Here is a 21,405-nt window from a genome sequence, read left to right as displayed (position 1 = left end):
AGTTTTATTTGACAATGTCTTATTTGATTCATCTGTCAATTCAATTTGCTTCTAGAGGGGAGCTAGTCCATGTCCACTGAATTCATGGCTACCTTTTACATGGATTCCATTTCGAACTGGGGTAACAAGTGTGCTTTAAGTCCAATATAAAGAAACGTGCTCCCTTGGGTTTTAGAAACTGCACATGGGTGTCCACAGGGTATGGTCAAAAAAGTCAAGGTGGCAGCCATGACAACGTGATCAAAGCTCTGTTTATTATGTGTGTCGCTGTCACCCTGACTTTTTTGACCACACTCTGCCTTGTCGTTGGAGCTACAAAAAGTTTAGGCTTGTTCCTCCAGCACTGATAGACTTGTTCTTCAAGGAGTCCATGGTACAAACAGAATCCTTTGCCAGGACCATTGTAATGGAAGGCTTGACCGAGGAAGATACTGGAATGGAGGATCAAGGTTATCAGGAGGGAGGGGGAACATTCCAGAGCAAGCGCTTTCTCAGTCTGCAGCAAGAGCGTGGGAAGAGGAAGAGGATGAGGCTGGATGAGGATAAGGCTAGTCTCACGGGATATATCCACTAGTGGCTTTAGCATAGGTTTAGTCTGGTGAGATTCTGTCTATTAGGTGCAAGCTAATAAAGGAACTGGACTGGACTGGATTGCCTCGTTGTTGTTCTTGGGCTGAACCTGACAACCATAATTCAAATACATCTATGTTTTTCCTTTCTTTTTTTCACTTTCATATGACCCTATTAAAAATACCATGATCTGAACAAGTTTGAGCTTTGTTGCACAACGAGACCACTCTGCACTAAAGATCTTGTCTAAGTCCTTCATGGCTCTTTTTCCAAATGTATCTGTGGGGCAGAAAAAATACAAAATACTTCGCTTTTCCTATTTCTAGCTGGGGGAGGGTGTCTTTTTTACACCTCATTTTGTTCAGGAGCTTGTTTTATTTTAGGGATGCTCTGGCCTAATTTTTAAGATGTTTGCGTGCCCCAATTATATGTTGTGCCATAACAAAAGGAGCAATAACAGGAGTTTTCAGGGGATTAATAAGAATGAACTTATTAAACAAAGAGGGAACTACGTTAAGCTTTCCTGCAACAGAAATAACAGCGTAAAGGTGTTATGATTGCACCATAAAGGCAAACACATGTACTGCCATGAACTATATTGAAGGGTACAATTTACGCACAGGTACCACTGGGTGTCAGGCTACAAGTCTATAGATCAGTGTTTCTCAAACTTGGCGACTTTAAGACGTAAGGACTTCAACTCCCAGAATTCCCCAGCCAGCCATTCTGGCTAGGGAATTCTGGGAGTTGAAGTCCACACGTCTTCAAGTTGCCAAATTTTGAGAAACACCGCTATAGACACTCGCCTGGAAGTCACCTGCCCCAGTGAACACAACAGGATTTACTTCTGAGGAGACGGAGCTAAAGTCGCGCTCCGCGGCGAATCCCATTTAGCTCCGCAACCCAATCGGGGCTATCTTCGACGTCTTTTCACCCAAATCTTCCTCCACGCCTCCCCTTCAAATATGACGGCGGCAGCGGGGGTGGGGGGGCGGTGAACAAGAACCCAAACGACCGAAGTCCGTGGGATGCCGGCCCCGCCTCCCGGCCAGGCCCCGCCACTCCCCGCCCCCCCGCGCGCGCGCTGTTGCGAGGGAGTGACGCAAGCCGGGAGCCGGGCGACGTGACATATACGGAAGGGCGCTTCCCACCCGCTGGCAGAAGAGTCGTGGCGGGGCCGCCGAGGGGAAGGCAGGCGCGAGCTGGAGCCCGACAGGTGAGGGAGGGGTTGGGAGTTACGCAGGCGCGTGCGGAGCCGGTTCTGCTCCGCTCCGGCTCGGCAGAGGCTGCCGGGGAGGACGTTCCCCCGGTTTCCGGATTGAATGAAGGGGGTGGGACGGGAAGGAGCGGGGTCCCGTGCCTTTGTTTCTTCGCGGGAGGGACGGCTCCGCCGCTGTGTCCCTGAACGCGACCCCAGTGGCGTATATGTGCATATCCGCACATACACATGCAAACGCCGTCTCGTTGGCTGCATTGCCCGGGCGATTCATTTAACGCATTCTCTGGGCTAGCACGGGGCGGTGTGTCCTAAACCGACCGAGTGGAGGTGGTTTGCGCAAGAGCGGCGGAAAGCTTAACCAAGGTTAATGGTAACTAAGCTCAGCATACTGTGTGTGCCTACTAGCGCTAGTTGATTTGGGCTGACAGCCATGGATTGAGGTTTAATCTGATCATTCAATAAAGTCTGTCGGCAGTCTTACGCATAATGAGTCTCAACCAATTCGGCAGGATTTATCCTGAAATAAGCAAACGCTGGATTGTACTTCACCCTAACAAACCCATCTCTAGGCAAAATGAATGCAAAAAGCCAGTGGAAGAATGTGATGTAAACCTAAGTGGGCACACAGGAAGCAAGACTGCATTCTATGGGATTTACTCCTAGATGACACTGCATCTTATTGTATATTTTATTTAAATTTGCTGCTGTGTAAACCATAAGTCTTGTGTATAGACTTGTACTGTTGCATATGTAAAAAAATTAGAACGGAAAAATGAAGAGTATTATCCATAAGTCATGAGGTCTGTACTGTATTTTATGAAAAAAAGATCTTAGTAATTCCATAGCATTTCTTTACTAATATTATTTAAATTTATTTATATTTTAAATTTCAAAAAAAGATATGTTCATATTTCATATTTATACTACTAAATAAAGAAAAGATATCTGTTAATGATACAGTTCCATTTAGTCTTTGGGAATGCTGTGTGTTTCCCACACGGTTATGGAAGTACTTCCTAAAGTACTAGCTCAAGGCAGAAGTAGCAGCTGGCTATCCTTGTCTGGGCTTTGAAATAAGCACAGTTGGGCTTGGCTCATAATTGAACTGGAGACCACAGGAAATTCCCAGAAGAACTTTGGCTGGAAGGTGAAAAAAATCCCTGAGGGTGGCAGTGGTAAATCATTTTGAAATAGTTGCTAAGAAAACTGTGGATGTTCCCGTGAGGTCAGAGGGAGACCTGTTTGAATGGAGGAAGACTTTAGCTAGGAAAAGGCCTGTAGAAGGAGAATGAGGCACAGTGGCGTGGTTGCCCCCACCTGAAAAGGAATGCCGTGCTTCTATGCCTATCATTTCAGTGGATGTGAATGTTTATTATTGGGGGGAGGGGGTGTTTGCATGGATGTCTTTTTAAAGATGAAGTTTCCTTTTCTCCTCCTTGTGCTTAAACTGGTAATTTGCATCATCTTCTGGTGAAATAACTTCATTCTTTCCAACTGCAGAGATATTGATTGATATCCACAGAGATTCTCATTACCTTTTCTACGCTGCCAGGCTTTCTGTTTTGATATTCCCAGACTTCTTTGGAGTGGAAGATTTGTGATTTGTGGAAAAAGTCTATTTTTATCCAACCTCTGGTGGTTTACAAAACAATTGACAAAAAACATTGTAAAACATCCACAATTAATATAAATTAAAGCAACCAATAACTAATGAAAGTTACAACAATACAAAGACAAATTATAATAGTGATGTTAAATAGTAAATCAAATAAAATAATATCAACACTCAATGTAACTAATTTAAAATAAAGATGGCAATAAACTATTTAGCAAAACCCTCTCTGGAAAAATATCCATTCTGATTTAAATTGTAAAATGGGATGGAAGATGAGGAAAAGTAGCTAAAGGAAAAACAGTTCTAACTAAACCTTATCCTAGCCAGTCTTGCATAGGATAGTAAGCAGTCTTCCCCTCCAGCTATGTTGGGGCTGTAATGCTCAGCAATTCCAGGCCATGGCCACATTGGGTAGGAATTCTAGGAGTTGTAGTTCAGTGGGGCAGGAGGGAGGCCCTGGATGGAAAAAGCCTGTTCTGTGTGGAACGGGAATAGACACTGACTGGCAGAACTGTTATTGTCCTCGTGAGCCTACCAGCTGGAAAGGACTGCCATTCTAAGAACTGGAATCTTCCTGGCCAGCTGATCAAACTATGAGAAAGAGATTGATAGCAAGCTAGAATAAGTTTTTTTGTTCCTTTGAGACAGTCTTGACTCTTGGCAACTGCCTGGACTAGTCCCTGCAGTTTTCTTGGGAAGATTTCAGAAGTGGTTTGCCATTGCCTGCTTCCTAGGGCTGAGAGAGAGGGACTGGCCCAAGATCATCCAGCTGGTTTTATGCCCAAGGTGGGACTAGAACTCACCATCTCCTGGTTTTTAGCCTGATGCTTTAACCACTACACCAAACTGGCTCTCTTAGGTTACTTAGAATAAGGTTACTTTGGTGGAAAATCCATATCTGTGTCCCAAGCGAACAGCAGCACTGGGGGAAAAGGAAGGGCAAGAGGGATAATCTACCCTTCCCTAACCTGTCACCCTTCATGCATGTGAAGAGTATAGCTCCCAGAATCCCCAGCCAGCCTGACCTTCACAGTCCCAGTACACCTCGAGAGCAAAAGTTTGGTGAAGGCAGGCGCTGTTGACTTTCATCTGCCAAGGGTTGGTGTACTTATGCATGCAAAAGTTCTTCTCTGTCTCAGAATTCCTGCTCATTAGCGCTTGTTCTCTTCATTCCAAAGACGTGTACTTGAGAGGCAGCGCCATGTCGTGGATAAGAGAAGGAGAATTGTCCTTTTTTGAGAGATTCTGTGCTAGCGTGATAAAGGTAAGTACTAGCTCAATGTTATCTTTAGTTTCTGAAATGTAATCTTTACCTAGAAATATTAGATAAGATTGTTTAATATTTAAGTGGGGGGGAGACAACCTTAGAAACCTTGTCCCACAACAACCTTCTTCAGATGAAGCCCTTCCAGATGTTTTGGCCTCAACATCAGTTACTCCAGCCAGCTTACCTAGTGGTTAGATGATAGGAATCCTTGTCTAAAACTTTGGAAGAGATTGCAGTTGAGAATTGTACTCCTAGATGATAGAAAAGTCATGCCAGCTAAGAATTGTTTGCCTCTTCATGTAGATTCTATTTGTCAATGTACCTTTGAATAAAAGATGCAAGGGCAAACTTCTGTGAGGTCAAAGAGAGATCTGCTTGGATACAGACGGCAGAAGAATGCTAAAGCTCGGAACCCTTATACAACAATCAATATTAGATTAGGAGGGCAGAATTGCACAAAGCTGCCACTCACTGAATTTAGGAGTGGAGGACTTTCTCCGTGCCTGCTGCTTTGCTCTATTTTGCTAGTAGGTGCCCCAGTTATGTCCCCAGAATTTGAAACTTGGACATTTCACTCTGATTGGCATGAAGGGGGGCTGTTTTACCCATCCTTGAAACTTGTATGGCATCTTCACGTTGCCATCTTTATTTATATTCTGGTTCTGTTCCTGGAATAATTGGTTCTTGCTGTCTTAGTATTTTCTGGAGGGGAAGCTGAGATACACTTTTTAAAATAAAATGTGCGTTCTGTGTGTGTCAGTAAAAGTCCAGGATGGTTCTGCAGTCCTTCATTTGCAGGATAGGTAGCTTCTAAACCATCTTTACTTTCTCTGGTCTTCTTCCCATCTCAGGAGTGTTCTAAAAGCTTGCATTTTTAGAAGACTAGAAGAAGGGGATTGTGATTTTTTTTCTCCCTCCCTCTGCCTCTTTCATGCTTCCTCTCCCCTCAATGTACTTCAGGTGTGTAGGACTGCAGCCCCATCAGCAGAATGATGATAGTTGTAGACCCATTCATCAAGAGGACTCTCCAGGAGACTGCAGATCTGTTCCTGGGGTACTCCTTAAGGAGGTTAGAGCAGGCAGTTCATGTTTCAGGTGCAGGGTAATCTCAAGCTGATTCTTGTTCCACCTTTGCTGACTGTATATCTCATGCTCTCTGGCTGTCATTTCTTCTTGCTTCAATTGCAGGCAGGGCCGATGCCCAAGCACATTGCATTCATCATGGATGGCAATCGTCGTTATGCTCAGAAGCATAAAGTGAGGAAGCTGGAAGGACATTCACAGGGTTTTGCAAAACTAACACAGGTAGGGAGAATCTTTCATGAGCATCTTGCTAGGGATGCAAAGGTGATGTATCCCAAAGTGATTACTATAGCATGCCAAAGCACATCTATCTCAACTCCCCTGTTAGAAGACCAGTAGGAAACCTGTGACTTCTACTTGGACTAATTTCAAAAGCCTTTTGCAAGTGATCAGCTTGGAACTCTGCTAAGAGTAATAAGTTCCTTATTAAGTTCCTCACTTAATTCACTGAGTAGAGAGGAATAAAATCACTGCTACTGTACCTCTGAGAGAAAGACTCTCCTTTTTCCTCTTTGGATAGTTCTAGGTTGAATGTCCATAACTTACAGAGGGGAAAGCCAGTGACGTGCTATATATATGTGCTAGGATACCAATTGCATCTGATTTGCAGGTCACCAACTCTAGTCAGTCAATTTAAGGCAAGGTACAAAAAGTGCATCCTGGGAGCCAGCATCCCTTTTTTGTGATTTCATAGTCTTTGAAAAGTCGATGGGCTAAAAAAAGAGGGCTTTTTCCATTCTGTTTAAAAAAAAAAAATGACTTTGCAAGTTTTAAGGTAATAATTTCACTCCTTACATTTATCTAAACTCTCCTTGCAAAATGGGATTGGTCCTAATCACTTTTGGAACGTGATCCTTGGTGTTCCATGTAAAAGCTGATGCAACCCTTAAGCCAGTAGGAATTGCACATTCCTGATTTAAGGGAAGGGAAAACTTGTTGCTAAGCAGCAGTAAAGATTCCTTGCTTTCTTGCACAAGCAATCTAAACTTTCCCAAAAGTACAGGTGGTCCCTGGGTTAAGAACGCCCGGTTTATGGACGATTCATAGTTAAGAACAGAGCCTACTGTAGCAAAATTCGAGTTAAATACACAATGGTTCAAGTTCATTACACAATACTACTTATACAGTATTATACAATAGTACTGTTCCAGCTTACATACAGATTTGACTTAAGGACAGACTTTGGGAACAGAACTTGTTCTTAAACTGGATATTACCTGTAATGTATAATTACAGTAGAACCTCAGTTGAATGGATCAACTGCGGGAAGGAGGTGTCTGTTACTCCCAAATGTCTGTTAAAGCATAAATTAATTATGGCAACTTAGGTAATTAAATTATGCAAATCACTGCTAATGATGTAAATTGCATTATTTGCATAATGTGATGCAAATGACATAAATCACTATGAGTGATATATCATTAACATAAACTGCCACCTTCAGATTCACATGGAATGGACTTGCTCAATAGTTGGAGGGTAAATACCTGGACAGAATTTTAGTCTATTGCATCCACTAAACAGGGATGCTAAATCAAGGTTTTATTCTACTTTGGCCTTAACTCTCTTCCTCTTCATAGACATTACAATGGTGCTTGAGTCTGGGTATCCAGGAAGTCACAGTTTACGCCTTTAGCATTGAGAATTTCAAGCGATCCCAAGAAGAAGTTGAGGGCTTGATGCAATTGGCTAGGAAAAAATTCACCCGTCTTCTTGAAGAACAGTAAGACTACTTTTTTCTCTTCCCTAAGTGATAAGCGGTTGAGTTCCTTTTCTACAGAGTGTAATGTTTATCTCCTGCATTGAACCAAAAGTGGGGCGTGTGCAACCTCTTGGATGCTTTTGGATTGCAATCTCCATCATTCCTCCTTGCTGACTAAGATAGTTGAAAGCTGCTGGGGACTGAATTTGAAGATCTTGCCATCTCTGCATTAAGTTTTGGAAACAATTGTTTTGAAGTACACTGTATAGGAGAAGATACTATTCTTAGACTGACTTTATACTTAATATACTAAAATTGATATTTAGCATGTAATGTTTTAATGAATTACATTCATTTATATATATTTTACATCTTTGATAGGGGAGGGGGAGAAAGGAGTGTTAAAGTATACCAGCCAAGCAAGTTGCAGGCCTTAGGTAGTATATACTTGCATTGGGAATTTTAACCTGAAAATAAATATGGGCATAAACAGTTTTTATTTATTAGATTAGGAACAATGCCCCATCCTGCAGTAAATGTCACAGATTTGGATTTCGAACATAAAAATATGGTAGAATTAAATAGACTTCTTTTTGTAGCACAATAAAATCAGTAAAGGGGACAACTGGTAGATACAAATAATGTTTAAAGACAGGGTTCAGAATGCTACACATTGTAGCTTGGCTTGAGTTCTTTTGAAAACTAATTAAACAGAATCTTTACATTTATGACTGTATATATTTCCCTTAAATTGTTTAGAAAGTGCAAGACCCCTTCACATTCAGGCAAGATGAATATTACCAGCTGGGTTCATGCATCATACTAAACATGGTTAGTTGAGTAAGCTATAATAGTTGGGTTCACACAGCATTTTAAGCCAAAACCAAACCACATTGTGGCTTAGAGCAGTGCATAAACTCAGTCAGTGATCAGCCAATGTATATTAATTTATTTGATTAATATTTTGTAATTCCACCAATTACTGATATTCCTGGCCAGTTGGATGCTTGAACTGTTACAAACAGCTGTTTTCTTGCATGTGACAAATCTGGTTATTTAATTTTGGGGACAGAGCTGCATCTGAGAAGAATGTGAGAGCAATTTGACTGCTAAGGGCAGATATTGCTTGTCCATTCACTGTAGGAGTCATGAAGAGCAGCTAAGTTAATGCCATTATGTGCAGTAGTGGGGGACTTTTTAATCCACTACATAATACACAGTTGCTGTTAGCTAATTTTAATGCAGTTTGAATGGAACGTTGCTTGCCAAGCAGTATATTAAAAGACTGGAGAACCTGATAGGAAAATTTCAAACCTCGTGCTGCCTTGCCATTATCCATGTGGCTACACTTCCTCTCTTGCTCATGAGAAAGCCAACTGACATGTTTCTCTCCCCACACCCCATGTCTTTTGTTTCAAGCTATCAGCTTATTTCTGAATAATCAAGTCTCAGTTAAGTGATTTTATAGATACAAGTGACAAGATACTAGCATTGCTAAGGCTCGGCTTCCTTCTCCTTTTTTTAAGAATCTGGCTTTTCTCTTCCCCCTTCTCCCTTCTTAGGGAAAACTTGGAGAAACATGGAGTATGTGTTCGAATACTTGGAGATGTGCCCCTCCTGCCACGGGATATCCAGGAACTGATTGCTAAGGTTGTGCTGGCAACTAAGCACTATAACAGGTGAGTTTATTTCCAGTTTCTTGAACTCTTTCCCCTACTCCACAACTGCAGAGCCTTTTTTTCAGGTCACACTACACCGGGTTAGGGTTTTAGCTTGGACACCCTTCCCATATACAGTGCTACATATTGTCCTTGATTGCCCTCCCATTCTCCATACAGCATCCCCAAGAGTCTCTCTGCTGCTTTTCTTTTCAAAAACACGTTCCAGCAGATTGTGGTTCTTAAGAAAGCTCTATACGATCAGCCCAATGGGTGGTTTTAGTTCAGGTCCTCTCTGCCACAGTGACCCACCAACCAAGAAGCAGGACTTTAGAGCGTCACATATTTCTTTTGTTACTTCCGTACAGCCAGTAGGTAGAGGCACACTGCCTTTGAACATGGAGGATCTCTTTAGCTGTCTTAATTAACACCTTCTGATTGTCTTCCATGAAATAGCCTGATAGCCTTTTAAAGCCTTCTTAAGATAGCACCTGCTATCACCTTTTGGGGCAGCACCTGCCATTAACTTAAATAAGTCCTGTGCAATATTTGAAACATGTTTACTCATTCTTTAGTGAAAAAAACTAGAGTGGCTTATAATTTTAAGTATTAGGCAGTCCTGATCCTCTGGTTTACAGTCTAAAAGTTGTGAGACAAAAGAAAAGAGATGGGGAAGAGAACAAAAGCAAGGTTAGGCATCCCTTCTCTAGAGAAGATTTGTTCATACATCATGCTAAGCCATAGCTTGTTAAATGATGGTTTGCTGAATAAATGCTAATAGCTAAATTCACATAAAAGATTAAACCATGATTTATAAAACTTCAGGCCGGGTTCACAAACAGGCTACACCAGACAGGCCATAATATGCCTCCATAGCAAGCTGTGTGACTCTTATAATGGCCAGCTGAGATGGAAATGATTCAGTATATAGATGGGAAGGCTGCTGGCAGCAGGGGGAGTGGTGAGGTTCTGTGCTAAGGGCTCTTGGCTTTGTAGCCTCATGAATACCTCTGTCCTAAAGCTCCTGCCAATCATTTTCATTGGATAATTCTGAATTTAAAGTTGATATGTTTGAAACATTTGTACCATGAGTTAAGACAAATATGGCTCTCAGAAGACTATATTTAAAAATTGAAAGGCACGGACCAAACAGAAAAACAACTGGAATGCAGAAGGAAGAAAAAGGCTGAGGTGGCTCCATTGCTATTACTATCTGTTGCCTTCTCCTTGCCTTTTAATCATCATTTTAATATTTTTTGCTTGTTGATTGTTTTTATATCACTGTTTTATAGTTTTTTATTGTACGCTGCCTAGAGTCATGTTTTGTGAGATGGGTGGCTACAGTGGGGCAAAAAAGTATTTAGTCAGCCACCAATTGTGCAAGTTCTCCCACTTAAAAAGATGAGAGAGGCCTGTAATTTTCACCATAGGTATACCTCAACTATGAGAGACAAAATGGGGAAAAAATCCAGAAAATCACATTGTCTGATTTTTAAAGAATTTATTTGCAAATCATGGTGGAAAATAAGTATTTGGTCACCTACAAACAAGCAAGATGTCTGGCTCTCACAGACCTGTAACTACTTCTTTAAGAGGCTCCTCTGTCCTCCACTCGTTACCTGTAGTAATGGCACCTGTTTGACCTTGTTATCAGTATAAAAGACACCTGTCCACAACCTCAAACAGTCACACTCCAAACTCCACTATGGCCAAGACCAAAGAGCTGTTGAAGGACACCAGAAACAAAATTGTAGACCTGCACCAGGCTGGGAAGACTGAATCTGCAATAGGCAAGCAGCTTGGTGTGAAGAAATCAACTGTGGGAGCAATAATTAGAAAATGGAAGACATACAAGACCACTGATAATCTCCCTCGATCTGGGGCTCCATGCAAGATCTCACCCCATGGGGTCAAAATGATCACAAGAACGGTGAGCAAAAATCCTAGAACCACATGGGGGGACCTAGTGAATGACCTGCAGAGAGCTGGGACCAAAGTAACAAAGGCTACCATCAGTAACACACTGCACTGCCAGGAACTCAAATCCTGCAGTGCCAGACGTGTCCCCCTGCTTAAGCCAGTACATGTCCGGGCCCGTCTGAAGTTTGCTAGAGAGCATTTGGATGATCCAGAAGAGGACTGGGAGAATGTCATATGGTCAGATGAAACCAAAGTAGAACGTTTTGGTCTAAACTCAACTCGTCGTGTTTGGAGGAGAGAGAATGCTGAGTTGCATCCAAAGAACACCATACCTACTGTGAAGCATGGGGGTGGAAACATCATGCTTTGGGGCTGTTTTTCTGCAAAGGGACCAGGACGACTGATCCGTGTAAAGGAAAGAATGGATGGGGCCATGTATCGTGAGATTTTGAGTGAACACCTCCTTCCATCAGCAAGGGCATTGAAGATGAAACGTGGCTGGGTCTTTCAGCATGACAATGATCCCAAACACACCACCCGGGTAATGAAGGAGTGGCTTCGTAAGAAGCATTTCAAGGTCCTGGAGTGGCCTAGCCGGTCTCCAGATCTCAACCCCATGGAAAACCTTTGGAGGGAGTTGAAAGTCCGTGTTGCCCAGCGACAGCCCCAAAACATCACTGCTCTAGAGGAGATCTGCATGGAGGAATGGGCCAAAATACCAGCAACAGTGTGTGAAAACCTTGTGAAGACTTACAGAAAACGTTTGACCTCTGTCATTGCCAACAAAGGATATATAACAAAGTATTGAGATGAACTTTTGATATTGACCAAATACTTATTTTCCACCATGATTTGCAAATAAATTCTTTAAAAATCAGACAATGTGATTTTCTGGATTTTTTTCCCCATTTTGTCTCTCATAGTTGAGGTATACCTATGATGAAAATTACAGGCCTCTCTCATCTTTTTAAGTGGGAGAACTTGCACAATTGGTGGCTGACTAAATACTTTTTTGCCCCACTGTATGTAAATAGAATGAATGAATGAATGAATGAAAAGTTAAAGCACTGGATCTTGATTACAGGCTGGGTTTGCTTGTTCAGTAGCCATGATATGATTTGTTTACTTTGACTTAGAGTGCTGTGGAAACCTGGTCATGCTTGTAAAACGTAGAATGTGGTTTAATGTATTGAATGAACCCAATGAAGTGTGGGTTTGTTCAATAACCATGTTAAGCATATGGCTTAATGCAGTGTGTGAACTCTGCCTCAAGTTCTCAATGGCCCCTTCCTGGCAGAGGCAGGAAAAGTAAGGTCCATGGATTTGTTTGTTCACTGACTGATAGATGGGACAAGGTTGGTCTCTTCTGTACAATGTCACTCTTCCTACTGGGTAGATTATTCCTTTGTTCCTCAGTCTGCTTCCTGCACACAGTGCATAATTATTTTTTTTTGTCATATTCAAAGGTATTTCTTGAACATTGGCTTTGCATACACATCAAGACAGGAGATCAGTAATGCAGTGAAAGAGTTGGCCTGGGGTGTTGAAGAAGGACTGCTTCAACCCAGGTAATTGTACCTGTATACTTGGGGTCGTGCCACAGAACATACCAATTGTGTGGCCCTTCATGTTATCTACATTTTTTCTTGAAGCTGTTTTCAAAATATTTAGAGGCTAAAAAAATACTTGGTAAACATTTAAAGCAATAGATATGCAAAGTGCTTGAAAGTATCAATGAAGCAGATACTGAAGCTGAAATATTGAAAAGGGGCAATTAGGAAGTGATCATTATAAAGTACTTGAGTTCCTTTACAAGCAAAAGATGCTGATAACAAGGAAACTTCAACTTTGCTACACCCTGTTTTTGTCCATGGCCTTCTCTTCTATTCCATTGGCACTTCCTCTACCTTACAGCTAAGTCAGGTTATACTCTGATACCCTTTAATTTCAATGAGATGTCACTGTTTTTTTTAAAAAAATCAAACAACCACTTTCTGCCTTTCCAGGTGGCTAAAAATCATGTTGCTTGAACAAAACTATTGCACCCTCTCCTTGTTTAGTAACTGCAATCTGTTCCAGCGACTTTGTCATTAAGTGAAATAGTCACTAAGCAAACACATGACAGAGAGATGCTGTCAGATAAAGTTCTTTGTACAGTGTCCTGTGCCTGACCCATTCCCCCCCCCTTTTTTGCCTCCTTGCAGGGCGGAGAGGTTGCTTGAACATGCCAACTCTTTCTGAGCTGCTTTTTTCCACAAGCACTTCCCTAAAAAGTGCTAACTGCAAATTAACAAGCTCAGCTGTGACCTTAATTAGTTAATTACAACAGGACTGCTGCCTGAAACTGACCAAACTTTAATTAGTTTCACACTGAAGGCTTTTGTTGTCAGGTGCATGAAATTTGGTCATAAATGTGCCCATTGATCAGAAATTGAATTTTTTATTACCATTTATCATTGTCATATTTGCAAATGGTAGTCACTAAACAAGGAGTGGCTGTAACTTATTTAGTTTTTAACCATATTTACAAATATTTTTATGAGATATTTTGCCTTAGAGGATAAAGGTTCTTCCGCCAGATCACCAACTAATTTACCATAGGCAGAGAAAGACATGTATTCATAGCATTTGGGAGATAGCATACAACTATTAAGACTGGTAACTACTGATAGCCTTGTCAGGATTGAGTTGGCTGAAGTTGAAAAAAGTGATTCAGAAGGTACTGTAACTGCTAAAGACAGTAGCATTTGAACTTCAACAACTGAAGTTAGTACAGAGGAGAGAATGAAAACAGGCATTGGACTGGGGGTGATTTTGCTCCCCATCAAAGTAGTCCCTTGGGAGTTGCAGTGAATCTCTGCAATAGGATGCAAGGTACCACACCAACACAGGGATCGTCTCTAACCTACAAGCTTACAATAAGGTTATGATGAGAACATCAGACCAGCCCTGCAGGATCAGGCCAAGGCCCCTTTTGTTTCTCACAAGTAGGTGTTGGAGACATATCCCTCCCTTGTATGCAGCCTCAGTAACACTGAGTCCTCAACACTAATTGCCCTTGATGGGTGAGTTCTCCATGATATCCATTCCCTTATTAAAGCCATCCAAATTAGTGGTCCTCACCATGTTCATAATATATGTGCTGTATGAAGTGTTACTCCTTTTGTCTGTCCTAAAATTCCTTCCAGTCAGCTTTATTGGATAAGCCCTGGTCTTTATGCTTTAAGAAAGGGAGAAAAACTTCTCCCTGACCACTTTCTCCATGCCCCACATGGTTTTAAACACCTTAATCGTTGTTTGTTTTTTCATTTTCTTTTTTTCTAATTGAAAGAGTCCCAAACATTCCAGCCTTTTCTCACAAGAAGATGGAGCTGGAAGACAATTTAAAAAGAGCAGCTGCAATGAACATGGGTTTCAAATACTTTCCAATGTGAGGAAAATTGAGCATTTTGAAGCACAGTAGTCAGGTGAAAGGGAGAACATGAAATAGTGTTAAGAGAAAAATAATTTAATGAAATTAATTGGCAGGGGATGAAACACTTCTTCATGTAGAACAGATTTCGCTTTTGGAATTCATTGCCAGAATAAATAGTGATAGTTGCTAGCTTAGATGGCAGGGGTATCAAAGAAGTCGAAAGCTTCAACCCATGTAATCAAAGTTGCACCACTTTTTAATGTGCATGGCTGCCGTGTGTGTGTGTGTGTGTGTGTGTGTGTGTTTTAACTCCCTTTCCCATGGACATTCCTGTTAGAAGGGCTTCATGGAGGCTGTATTGGACTATACCTCTAGCTTTGCCCAGCAGGGCTGTTCTTATAAAATAATTTACATGTCAGGTAATGGCCATTGTATTTGTAAGTGAGTATGGGTAGCTTTCCTTTAGAAAACAATTATATTAAACTCACAGGAAAAATGTATATTTAACTGTTACTGAGGTAATGTAACTAAGAAGAAAAACAAATTGGATAATTATATTAAATCAATAGCTTCAAAAAAAATTGACCAAATAGTCCTCTTTCATTCTTATCTCCTTGCCCACCCCCAAAATTCAAATCAAATGTTGACAATACATCATAACAATCTGTTTCTAAAAATGAAGTATAGATTTATCCTTCCAAAACTGTGTAATAAGTATTAAAGCCATCCCCCTCATCCTTGATAGATTCCAAATACTCTGGAGACATCCAAGAAGAACCTTTGTGTCCCTGACATGCATCATTTGGTCTGGAGTCACATTTATTTATTTATTTTATTTATTTACAGGACTTATATGTCCGCCTATCTTATACAGTGACCCTAGGCAGCTCACAACAATCAATAAAAACATGGTTAAAAACAAGAGTACTCTTTCCCCCAGATACCAGACCAGACATCCTCACAGCTCAACCCCCATCCTAGCCCAATGCTTGGGGGAAGAGCTAGGTCTTCAAAGCCCACCAGAATGCTAAAAGGGTAGGGATCCCTTAGATCTCAGGTGGGAGGCTGTTCCAAAGGTCTGGGGCAACCACTGAGAAGGCACATTTCTGAGGTCCCATCGGGTGGCAACGTTTAAGGGAGGGGACCTGGAGTGCGCCCACACTATCTAACCTAGTAGAATGGGCAAATACTCTCAGGGAGAGGTGGTCCCTCAAGTAACCTGGCCCTGTGATATGTAGGGCTTTAAAGCACCTTTAATAGTTAATAAATATTAACCAATAACTATTAACCATTAACTAATAGTAATAACTTTAATAGTCATTAATAGTTGTGTGGATTTTGGTCCAAATAGTAGCAATAATAGGACATCAGACGATGTGAGTTAACATTACAGCTCCTGAATTGCATCTCAAGACTAGCCTTCCCAAAGTAAATTCTGGTCTCTCTCTCTCAGTGATGTGTCAGAATCGCTCATCGACAAATGCCTTTACTCCTGCAAATCTCCTGATCCAGACATTCTGATCAGAACATCTGGGGAAGTTCGACTTAGTGATTTTATGCTCTGGCAGGTAAATCTAAAGTGCAACAACTCACCAGCAAAATCAGATTTTCTTGCTTTGCTTTTCTACACTTTTTAGAAATCATTTGACTTTCAGCTCTCTGGGTTTTGTTGCTGGTTATAAGAAAAGACCTTGTATAATAAACACACCTCTTAAAAAGCAAAACAAAATCCCCGTGCCCTCTTCCAGTAAGCTGCTATAATAAGCGCTTCAAAGAGATCAGTGAAAAAGCATGGCCTTCAGCCACCCTAATGAAGACACTTACCAAGTAGGCAGACCACCATCTGGTTCACTATAAACTGTTTCATAAATTCCCATTTGCTGTCCTTCAGCAATGATAGAGCAAGGGAGAAGCTGTATATCATTGCTGCAAAGAATGATGCCCAGGGTTTAAACCCTTCTAGAAATTCTCACAGGCTCTTTGTTCATACTGTTGGCAAGTTTGGTTTCTATACAAGTCACCGCAAGCTCCAGAATGCAAATTTATTTTAAGCATTTTTACCGGGTTGGTTTATGTTAGAAGGGGTGCTGAGCAGAACTATAGTAATAAGATCAGCCGGTCTTTGAATTTACAATCTAAAAGTTGATAGCCCTTCTCCATCTTTTTTCCTTCCTATCTTAGGACACTTTCGTGACTTTCTGGCAGGAACAATCATAGCTTGGTCTTTCTAGATTTACTTTCTATGGCTGATGCATGCAGCTAAGGGCTATAGTATAGTATATAGTAGTATCATATTGTATCGTATCTATACTGTAGCCAGGGGCTACAGTATATATAGTATCTATAGCAGTGTTTCTCAACCTCAGCAGTGCTGGCTGGGGAATTCTGGGAGTTGAAGTCCATACATCTTAAAGTTGCTGAGATTGAGAAACACTGATCTATAGTACAGTATAGATCTCCTTTCTATAGCCGATGCACTGAGTGGGAGTTGCGGGGGGGGACTGGATTATTTCTAATATCCCTTCCAATCCTTACACACCGAGATTCTAAGCTGGACTTCCTCTTGCCCAGTGCTCTTGAAAGCGCAGCCTTTTAGAGGCTCCCGTCCCCAAGTTGACACATGAGACCAGAGTGTACTGTCCATTTCAGAGTTGCTGAGCAACTGGGAATGAATGAAAGATGTTTGGGAAGTCTGTTTTGGAATAATCTAGCAATGTTGCTTGCTTTGGTTACCTTCCTTTCTTTTCTAGCCTGCGTATTAAGCACCTTGTCTCTCTTTTCTCAGACATCCCATTCTTGCCTAGTGTTTCAGAGCGTGCTGTGGCCAGATTATTCCTTCTGGAACTTATGCGAGGCCATCCTTCGGTACCAGATGAACTACAATGCTTTACAAGTAAGAAAGAGGAAAAGGCTAAGCAAACAAGCAATCTTAGGCTCTCAGCATATTCAGTTTAAATAACTGAACTGCCTGCCCCAAGATTTCAGAGACAAGAAAACAGCACCTTTTCCTTACTGCTAAAATGATTGTCCCACCTTCCACCACAGTTGTGGATCTATGCAAATGATCATCACATATCAGTTAAATATTTTAAAAACCTTTAATTCTATCCTCTTCCAAAACTAGAGGTAGAGCTCTAACTTGGAAGTGGGAAATCAGTGCTGGATTTCCTTTAGCCTCTTAGGCTTTTGAGACTAATGCTAGAGGACAGGATTAGAAGTTGAAAAAATCAAAAGGATGATGGGCTTTCCTAGCCACACAAAAAGGTTTGGGGTGGTGGGGAGGCAACAAATGTTGGGATGTATCCATACAGTTGATAGGATTGGTCTGACAGGTCTCTAGATAGTGCCCTGGAGTTCTACAGATTGTTGGATTTCTATTTCATGGATTATTGTGCAAACAATGAAAGCAATATACTAATTGCTTAAAATACTTTGTATTTCTGACCAAAGGATGATCTTGTCCTCTGAAGAGAGATGGCAATTTCATTCTTTCATTAGTTCCCTCTCTCCTTATACTTCTTGTAAGTCAAGTAGGGTCTTAAAGATCAGTTCCTTCCAGGCGTCAAGAAATCATGAGGAAACAAGGTGCCTTTTGCCATAGCTGTTTAGACAATATTTCAAGATCACTTCTGCATATGAGTTTCTTTGATGTAAATAACTTTTGGTGCTATTACTCCTAATCTCTTTTTCTGTGCACCCTATGGTCTAATCATGTATCAGAGTTATAAAAAAATCCAGGAAAAAAATAAAAGTGGCCTTTAAATGGTTTGGCAAACCTCTCTTGAAATCTGTATAATTTTAGAAGATTTATACATGCAGACATGCAGGGTCCAAAAAGGGGTAGAATAGAATTCCAGTTTCATTCATTAGCCAATAGACAGATGGGCTGAATATCCTTTAGCAATGAATTCTCATTGATTCGTTTTCGATTTATGGTAAAAGGTTATCAATCTTGCCCCATCAACCCAACCTGATCTGGAGTGAGCTGCAGATGTGTTTCTAATTTTGTAAGTGTGGTTTTCTGAGCTGTCTCATTCTGTTGTGTAAAAACTAGTGGCAAGCTATAAATACCCAAGATCTTTAATAGTGACCATGCCAATTGTTTGCAGCATTTTGTAGTAGCTGAGAGGAAGGGGTTGGAAAAAAGACAAAACATTTAGGAGGAAAGGACTCAAACTTTGATACATGCTGGCCCAGGGAAATTTTATAAATAGGAGAGAAGCCTGTAAGCCAAATCAGTTATACAGTTTGTCTTGTATGTTTTGTATTGACGAAAGATCCTGGGAGTTGAAGTCCAAGACATTTGGAGGGTACTGGGAGGGGGATACTGATCTATGCTCAGAGCCTAATGCATCTTTATTGCTTTTTTTTTTCCAGAAAGCCAGAGATTTATACATGGAAGAGAGGAAGTGGCAACAGTTAGAAACTGATACGGCACAAGTCTTAGAGAAACTGAAAGACGAAGGATCGGCATCCTGTGGAGATACTCAGAAATGCCGGACACTTTTGCAAGAATTCAAAGCTAAACGAGAAGAGAGGATTCAAGGGTTTTTGCAGGCCCTGGAGCACAAAAGGATGGACTTCCTAGAAAAACTGGCTATGGCAGCTGCAAGATAAGAAGAAGGTTCCTGGGTTTGGGGCTGGGGGAGAAGAGGAAAAAAAATGAGCCAAGTTGCAAATAATCCAATTGCTGCCCAGTGGGTGACATGAAATGGGATCATAGGTTTATTCTTGTGTGTATGTGCACATGGCTGGGGGCCATGACATTTGAAGTGTGTGTTTCCTAAATTTAATGAAACAAAAGGTATTTGTGTAAAGCTAACAAATGAAAAGAATAGCATCAAATCGTTCTAGGTGAGAAGATCTGTGCGTGCTGGAGGGCTTTTGCTCCATGTCCTCCAAACTGCAGCTTTTCTCTGCCACAATTCACAGACTTACCAGAATCCTGAAAAGCTGCTGGCACTGGAATGCAGAGATGCTGCAACTAAGAAGATCAGAAAAAGACCTCATTGCATGCACCCAAGCAAATTGAGTCTGGAATAAATTAAGGTTTATTCTTTTCTTTGTTGGTTCCATATTTTAGAGACTAGCTGTTCTGGATCATTTGTTTTTCCATTCTTGGTACAACTGTGAACTATAGGATTGTATTGAAGCTTCACAGGAACATACATTGTTCCTCTGGCTTTAGTAAGCTAGGAGAATGTACTCCTCCAGATTAGCTCCATATGCCCTTCTGAACTATGGGCACGTGTGCTGGTTACAACAGAACTTCAAGGTGTCTCTGATGCAGCATCTTCTGCTGGGTTTGAGAAGGCATTTTACCTTTGAATAGCACTACAAAACGTCCTTTTACAAAAAAGTGCAGCATAGTGTAAATAGCTGTGAAAAAGTTAAGGGCATCAGCTATAAATACAGCACTTTGTTTTCCAAAATAAGCTGCTGGTTACTTCATGTTGCTTTTCAAAGGCTAAATGAGGGTGTGGTTTTATTATTCTAAAATACTTAATTTTGAAATGGTGAGGGATGAGCCAGTTGTCAAGAATATTGATATTTAACAACCTGCTTGATCCATCTTTTTTTTTATAAATCTGAGGCCATATACAGGAAAAAAAATGGTGACCGATAAATTATAGGTATTTCATTCTCATACAATGATTTCACCTACTACATTACCACTGTCATGTCTGAAAGGGCTGTTTGGTTTGATCTCTGTTCCTGAAGGTCCTTGTTATTTCTGTGACAAACTGAATAAATACATTCCAATCACATAAAATCCTTCAGAGATGAGGAAATAATATATTAATAAATGCTTCTGCATTAAAAACAAACTTCTGATAGTTTCTTGAAAAAGGCTAATTATATGCTTAATGGGGATTTAGGGTTTTCACATCTTTAAAAGTATATGATACTGAAATCAAAGGAAAGCTGCTAGCCCTTCAGGATTATAGTGTGAGTCACTGTAGATATTGTGTGTGTGTGTGTAAAGCGTCCAGTCTGAGACTTATTTCATTGAGCAGTGATTCCTGCTGGGTATTTAGATGAACAGAGGTAACTGAAAAGCAACTTTTCATGTTTGGTGCCCCAGAACCCCATAAAAGGCTAATTGCTATGCAGCATTATAACTCTACAGTATCTGTGTTATAGTCCATCTGTTTTACCCATTAAGCAGAAACTCCTAGATACGTATGTGAAACAGTCTTCATTCATATGGTTTCTCATGGGCTGGAGAGTGTGCTCCTCCACAGTTCAGTAAGCAGACACATTGAGCTTATTTCCATGAATAAACTGGCAGTGAAATGTCCAGTTGAGTCTTGAATGGAGCTTCCTTTTTATGTGATTAGTTGAGGCTCTTTAATGAGCCTAAACAGGATTAAGGCATTCATACCCATTTTAAGTGGCTCGTACAGATCATGGGAGAACAATTGGGCTGGTGGCTATGTTGTGGCCATACTTGGTTTCTTGGCCCTAGTATTAAGGGGTAGTATTGTTCCTAGATAATTCAGGCAATATACCAACTCACAAGATTTTAAGCAAGATACAGCATTTTCTCAGGTAGTTTTATCTAGAATTATATAAACCTGATTGTATAGAATTCAGGTGGTCTAAAAGATTTGAGACTGGTACCTTTGGTAGTTGTCACTTTAAAACCCTTTATGTTTTAAATGTGAAGGATGGGCTGCCACCCATTATCTGCAGCATCTGAAGGAATTCTTGGCTTCACTCTTAAGTGTAAATTTAGTTGGGAATCCAGTTTTTCTAATGCCTCTCACTTGAAAAATTCAAAGTAAAAATTTGAGTTTGTTTATTGGGTTCATACCCCACTGTGTTCAAAGAACTCTCAGCAGCTAACAGTGAATACCACAAAATCATTATTTAAGTAACTACATAGAATACCAACATAGAGGAGTGAAATAATAAAAGTGGCACAAGAAATTAACTTGGCAAGATTATGAAAA

The 21,405-nt window shown here is 40.9% G+C and overlaps 1 protein-coding gene across 2 annotated transcripts; it reads left to right on the top strand.

Moving 5' to 3' along the window:
- Window positions 1–1,699: 1,699 nt before the first annotated feature.
- Window positions 1,700–20,448, top strand: DHDDS (dehydrodolichyl diphosphate synthase subunit). 2 transcript variants are annotated; one of them, XM_088140911.1, is made up of 9 exons: window positions 1,700–1,786; window positions 4,583–4,668; window positions 5,860–5,976; window positions 7,335–7,477; window positions 9,019–9,135; window positions 12,501–12,602; window positions 15,903–16,017; window positions 17,235–17,342; window positions 18,827–20,444. In XM_088140911.1, exons 2-9 carry the CDS (start codon window positions 4,606–4,608, stop codon window positions 19,064–19,066), a joined length of 1,005 nt encoding a protein of 334 aa, XP_087997037.1. In that variant the 5' UTR covers window positions 1,700–1,786; window positions 4,583–4,605; the 3' UTR covers window positions 19,067–20,444. The 2 variants fall into 2 exon arrangements, with proteins under 2 accessions (XP_087997037.1, XP_025029184.2); XM_025173416.2 differs by lacking the exon at window positions 1,700–1,786 and having other exon boundaries at window positions 2,692–4,668; window positions 18,827–20,448.
- The last annotated feature ends 957 nt before the right edge of the window (window positions 20,449–21,405 follow it).

The sequence above is a fragment of the Python bivittatus genome, unplaced genomic scaffold, assembly GCF_059951505.1.
Source record: "Python bivittatus isolate LINGU-HERP-01145 unplaced genomic scaffold, Pbiv_v1 ctg000250_np1212, whole genome shotgun sequence".
In the NCBI taxonomy this organism is placed as follows: Eukaryota; Metazoa; Chordata; class Lepidosauria; order Squamata; family Pythonidae; genus Python; species Python bivittatus.
The sequence above is the reverse complement of the archived record's forward strand: the minus strand, read 5'-3'. Positions and strand labels throughout refer to the sequence as shown.

Excerpts from the sequence above, each read along its gene's own strand:
- DHDDS (XM_025173416.2), top strand. The coding sequence starts at position 4,519 with ATGCAAAAGTTCTTCTCTGTCTCAGAATTCCTGCTCATTAGCGCTTGT. Across the intron at positions 4,669-5,859 it reads TCTGTGCTAGCGTGATAAAG|GCAGGGCCGATGCCCAAGCA; the intron begins GTAAGTACTAGC and ends CTTCAATTGCAG. Across the intron at positions 12,603-15,902 it reads GAAGGACTGCTTCAACCCAG|TGATGTGTCAGAATCGCTCA; the intron begins GTAATTGTACCT and ends TCTCTCTCTCAG.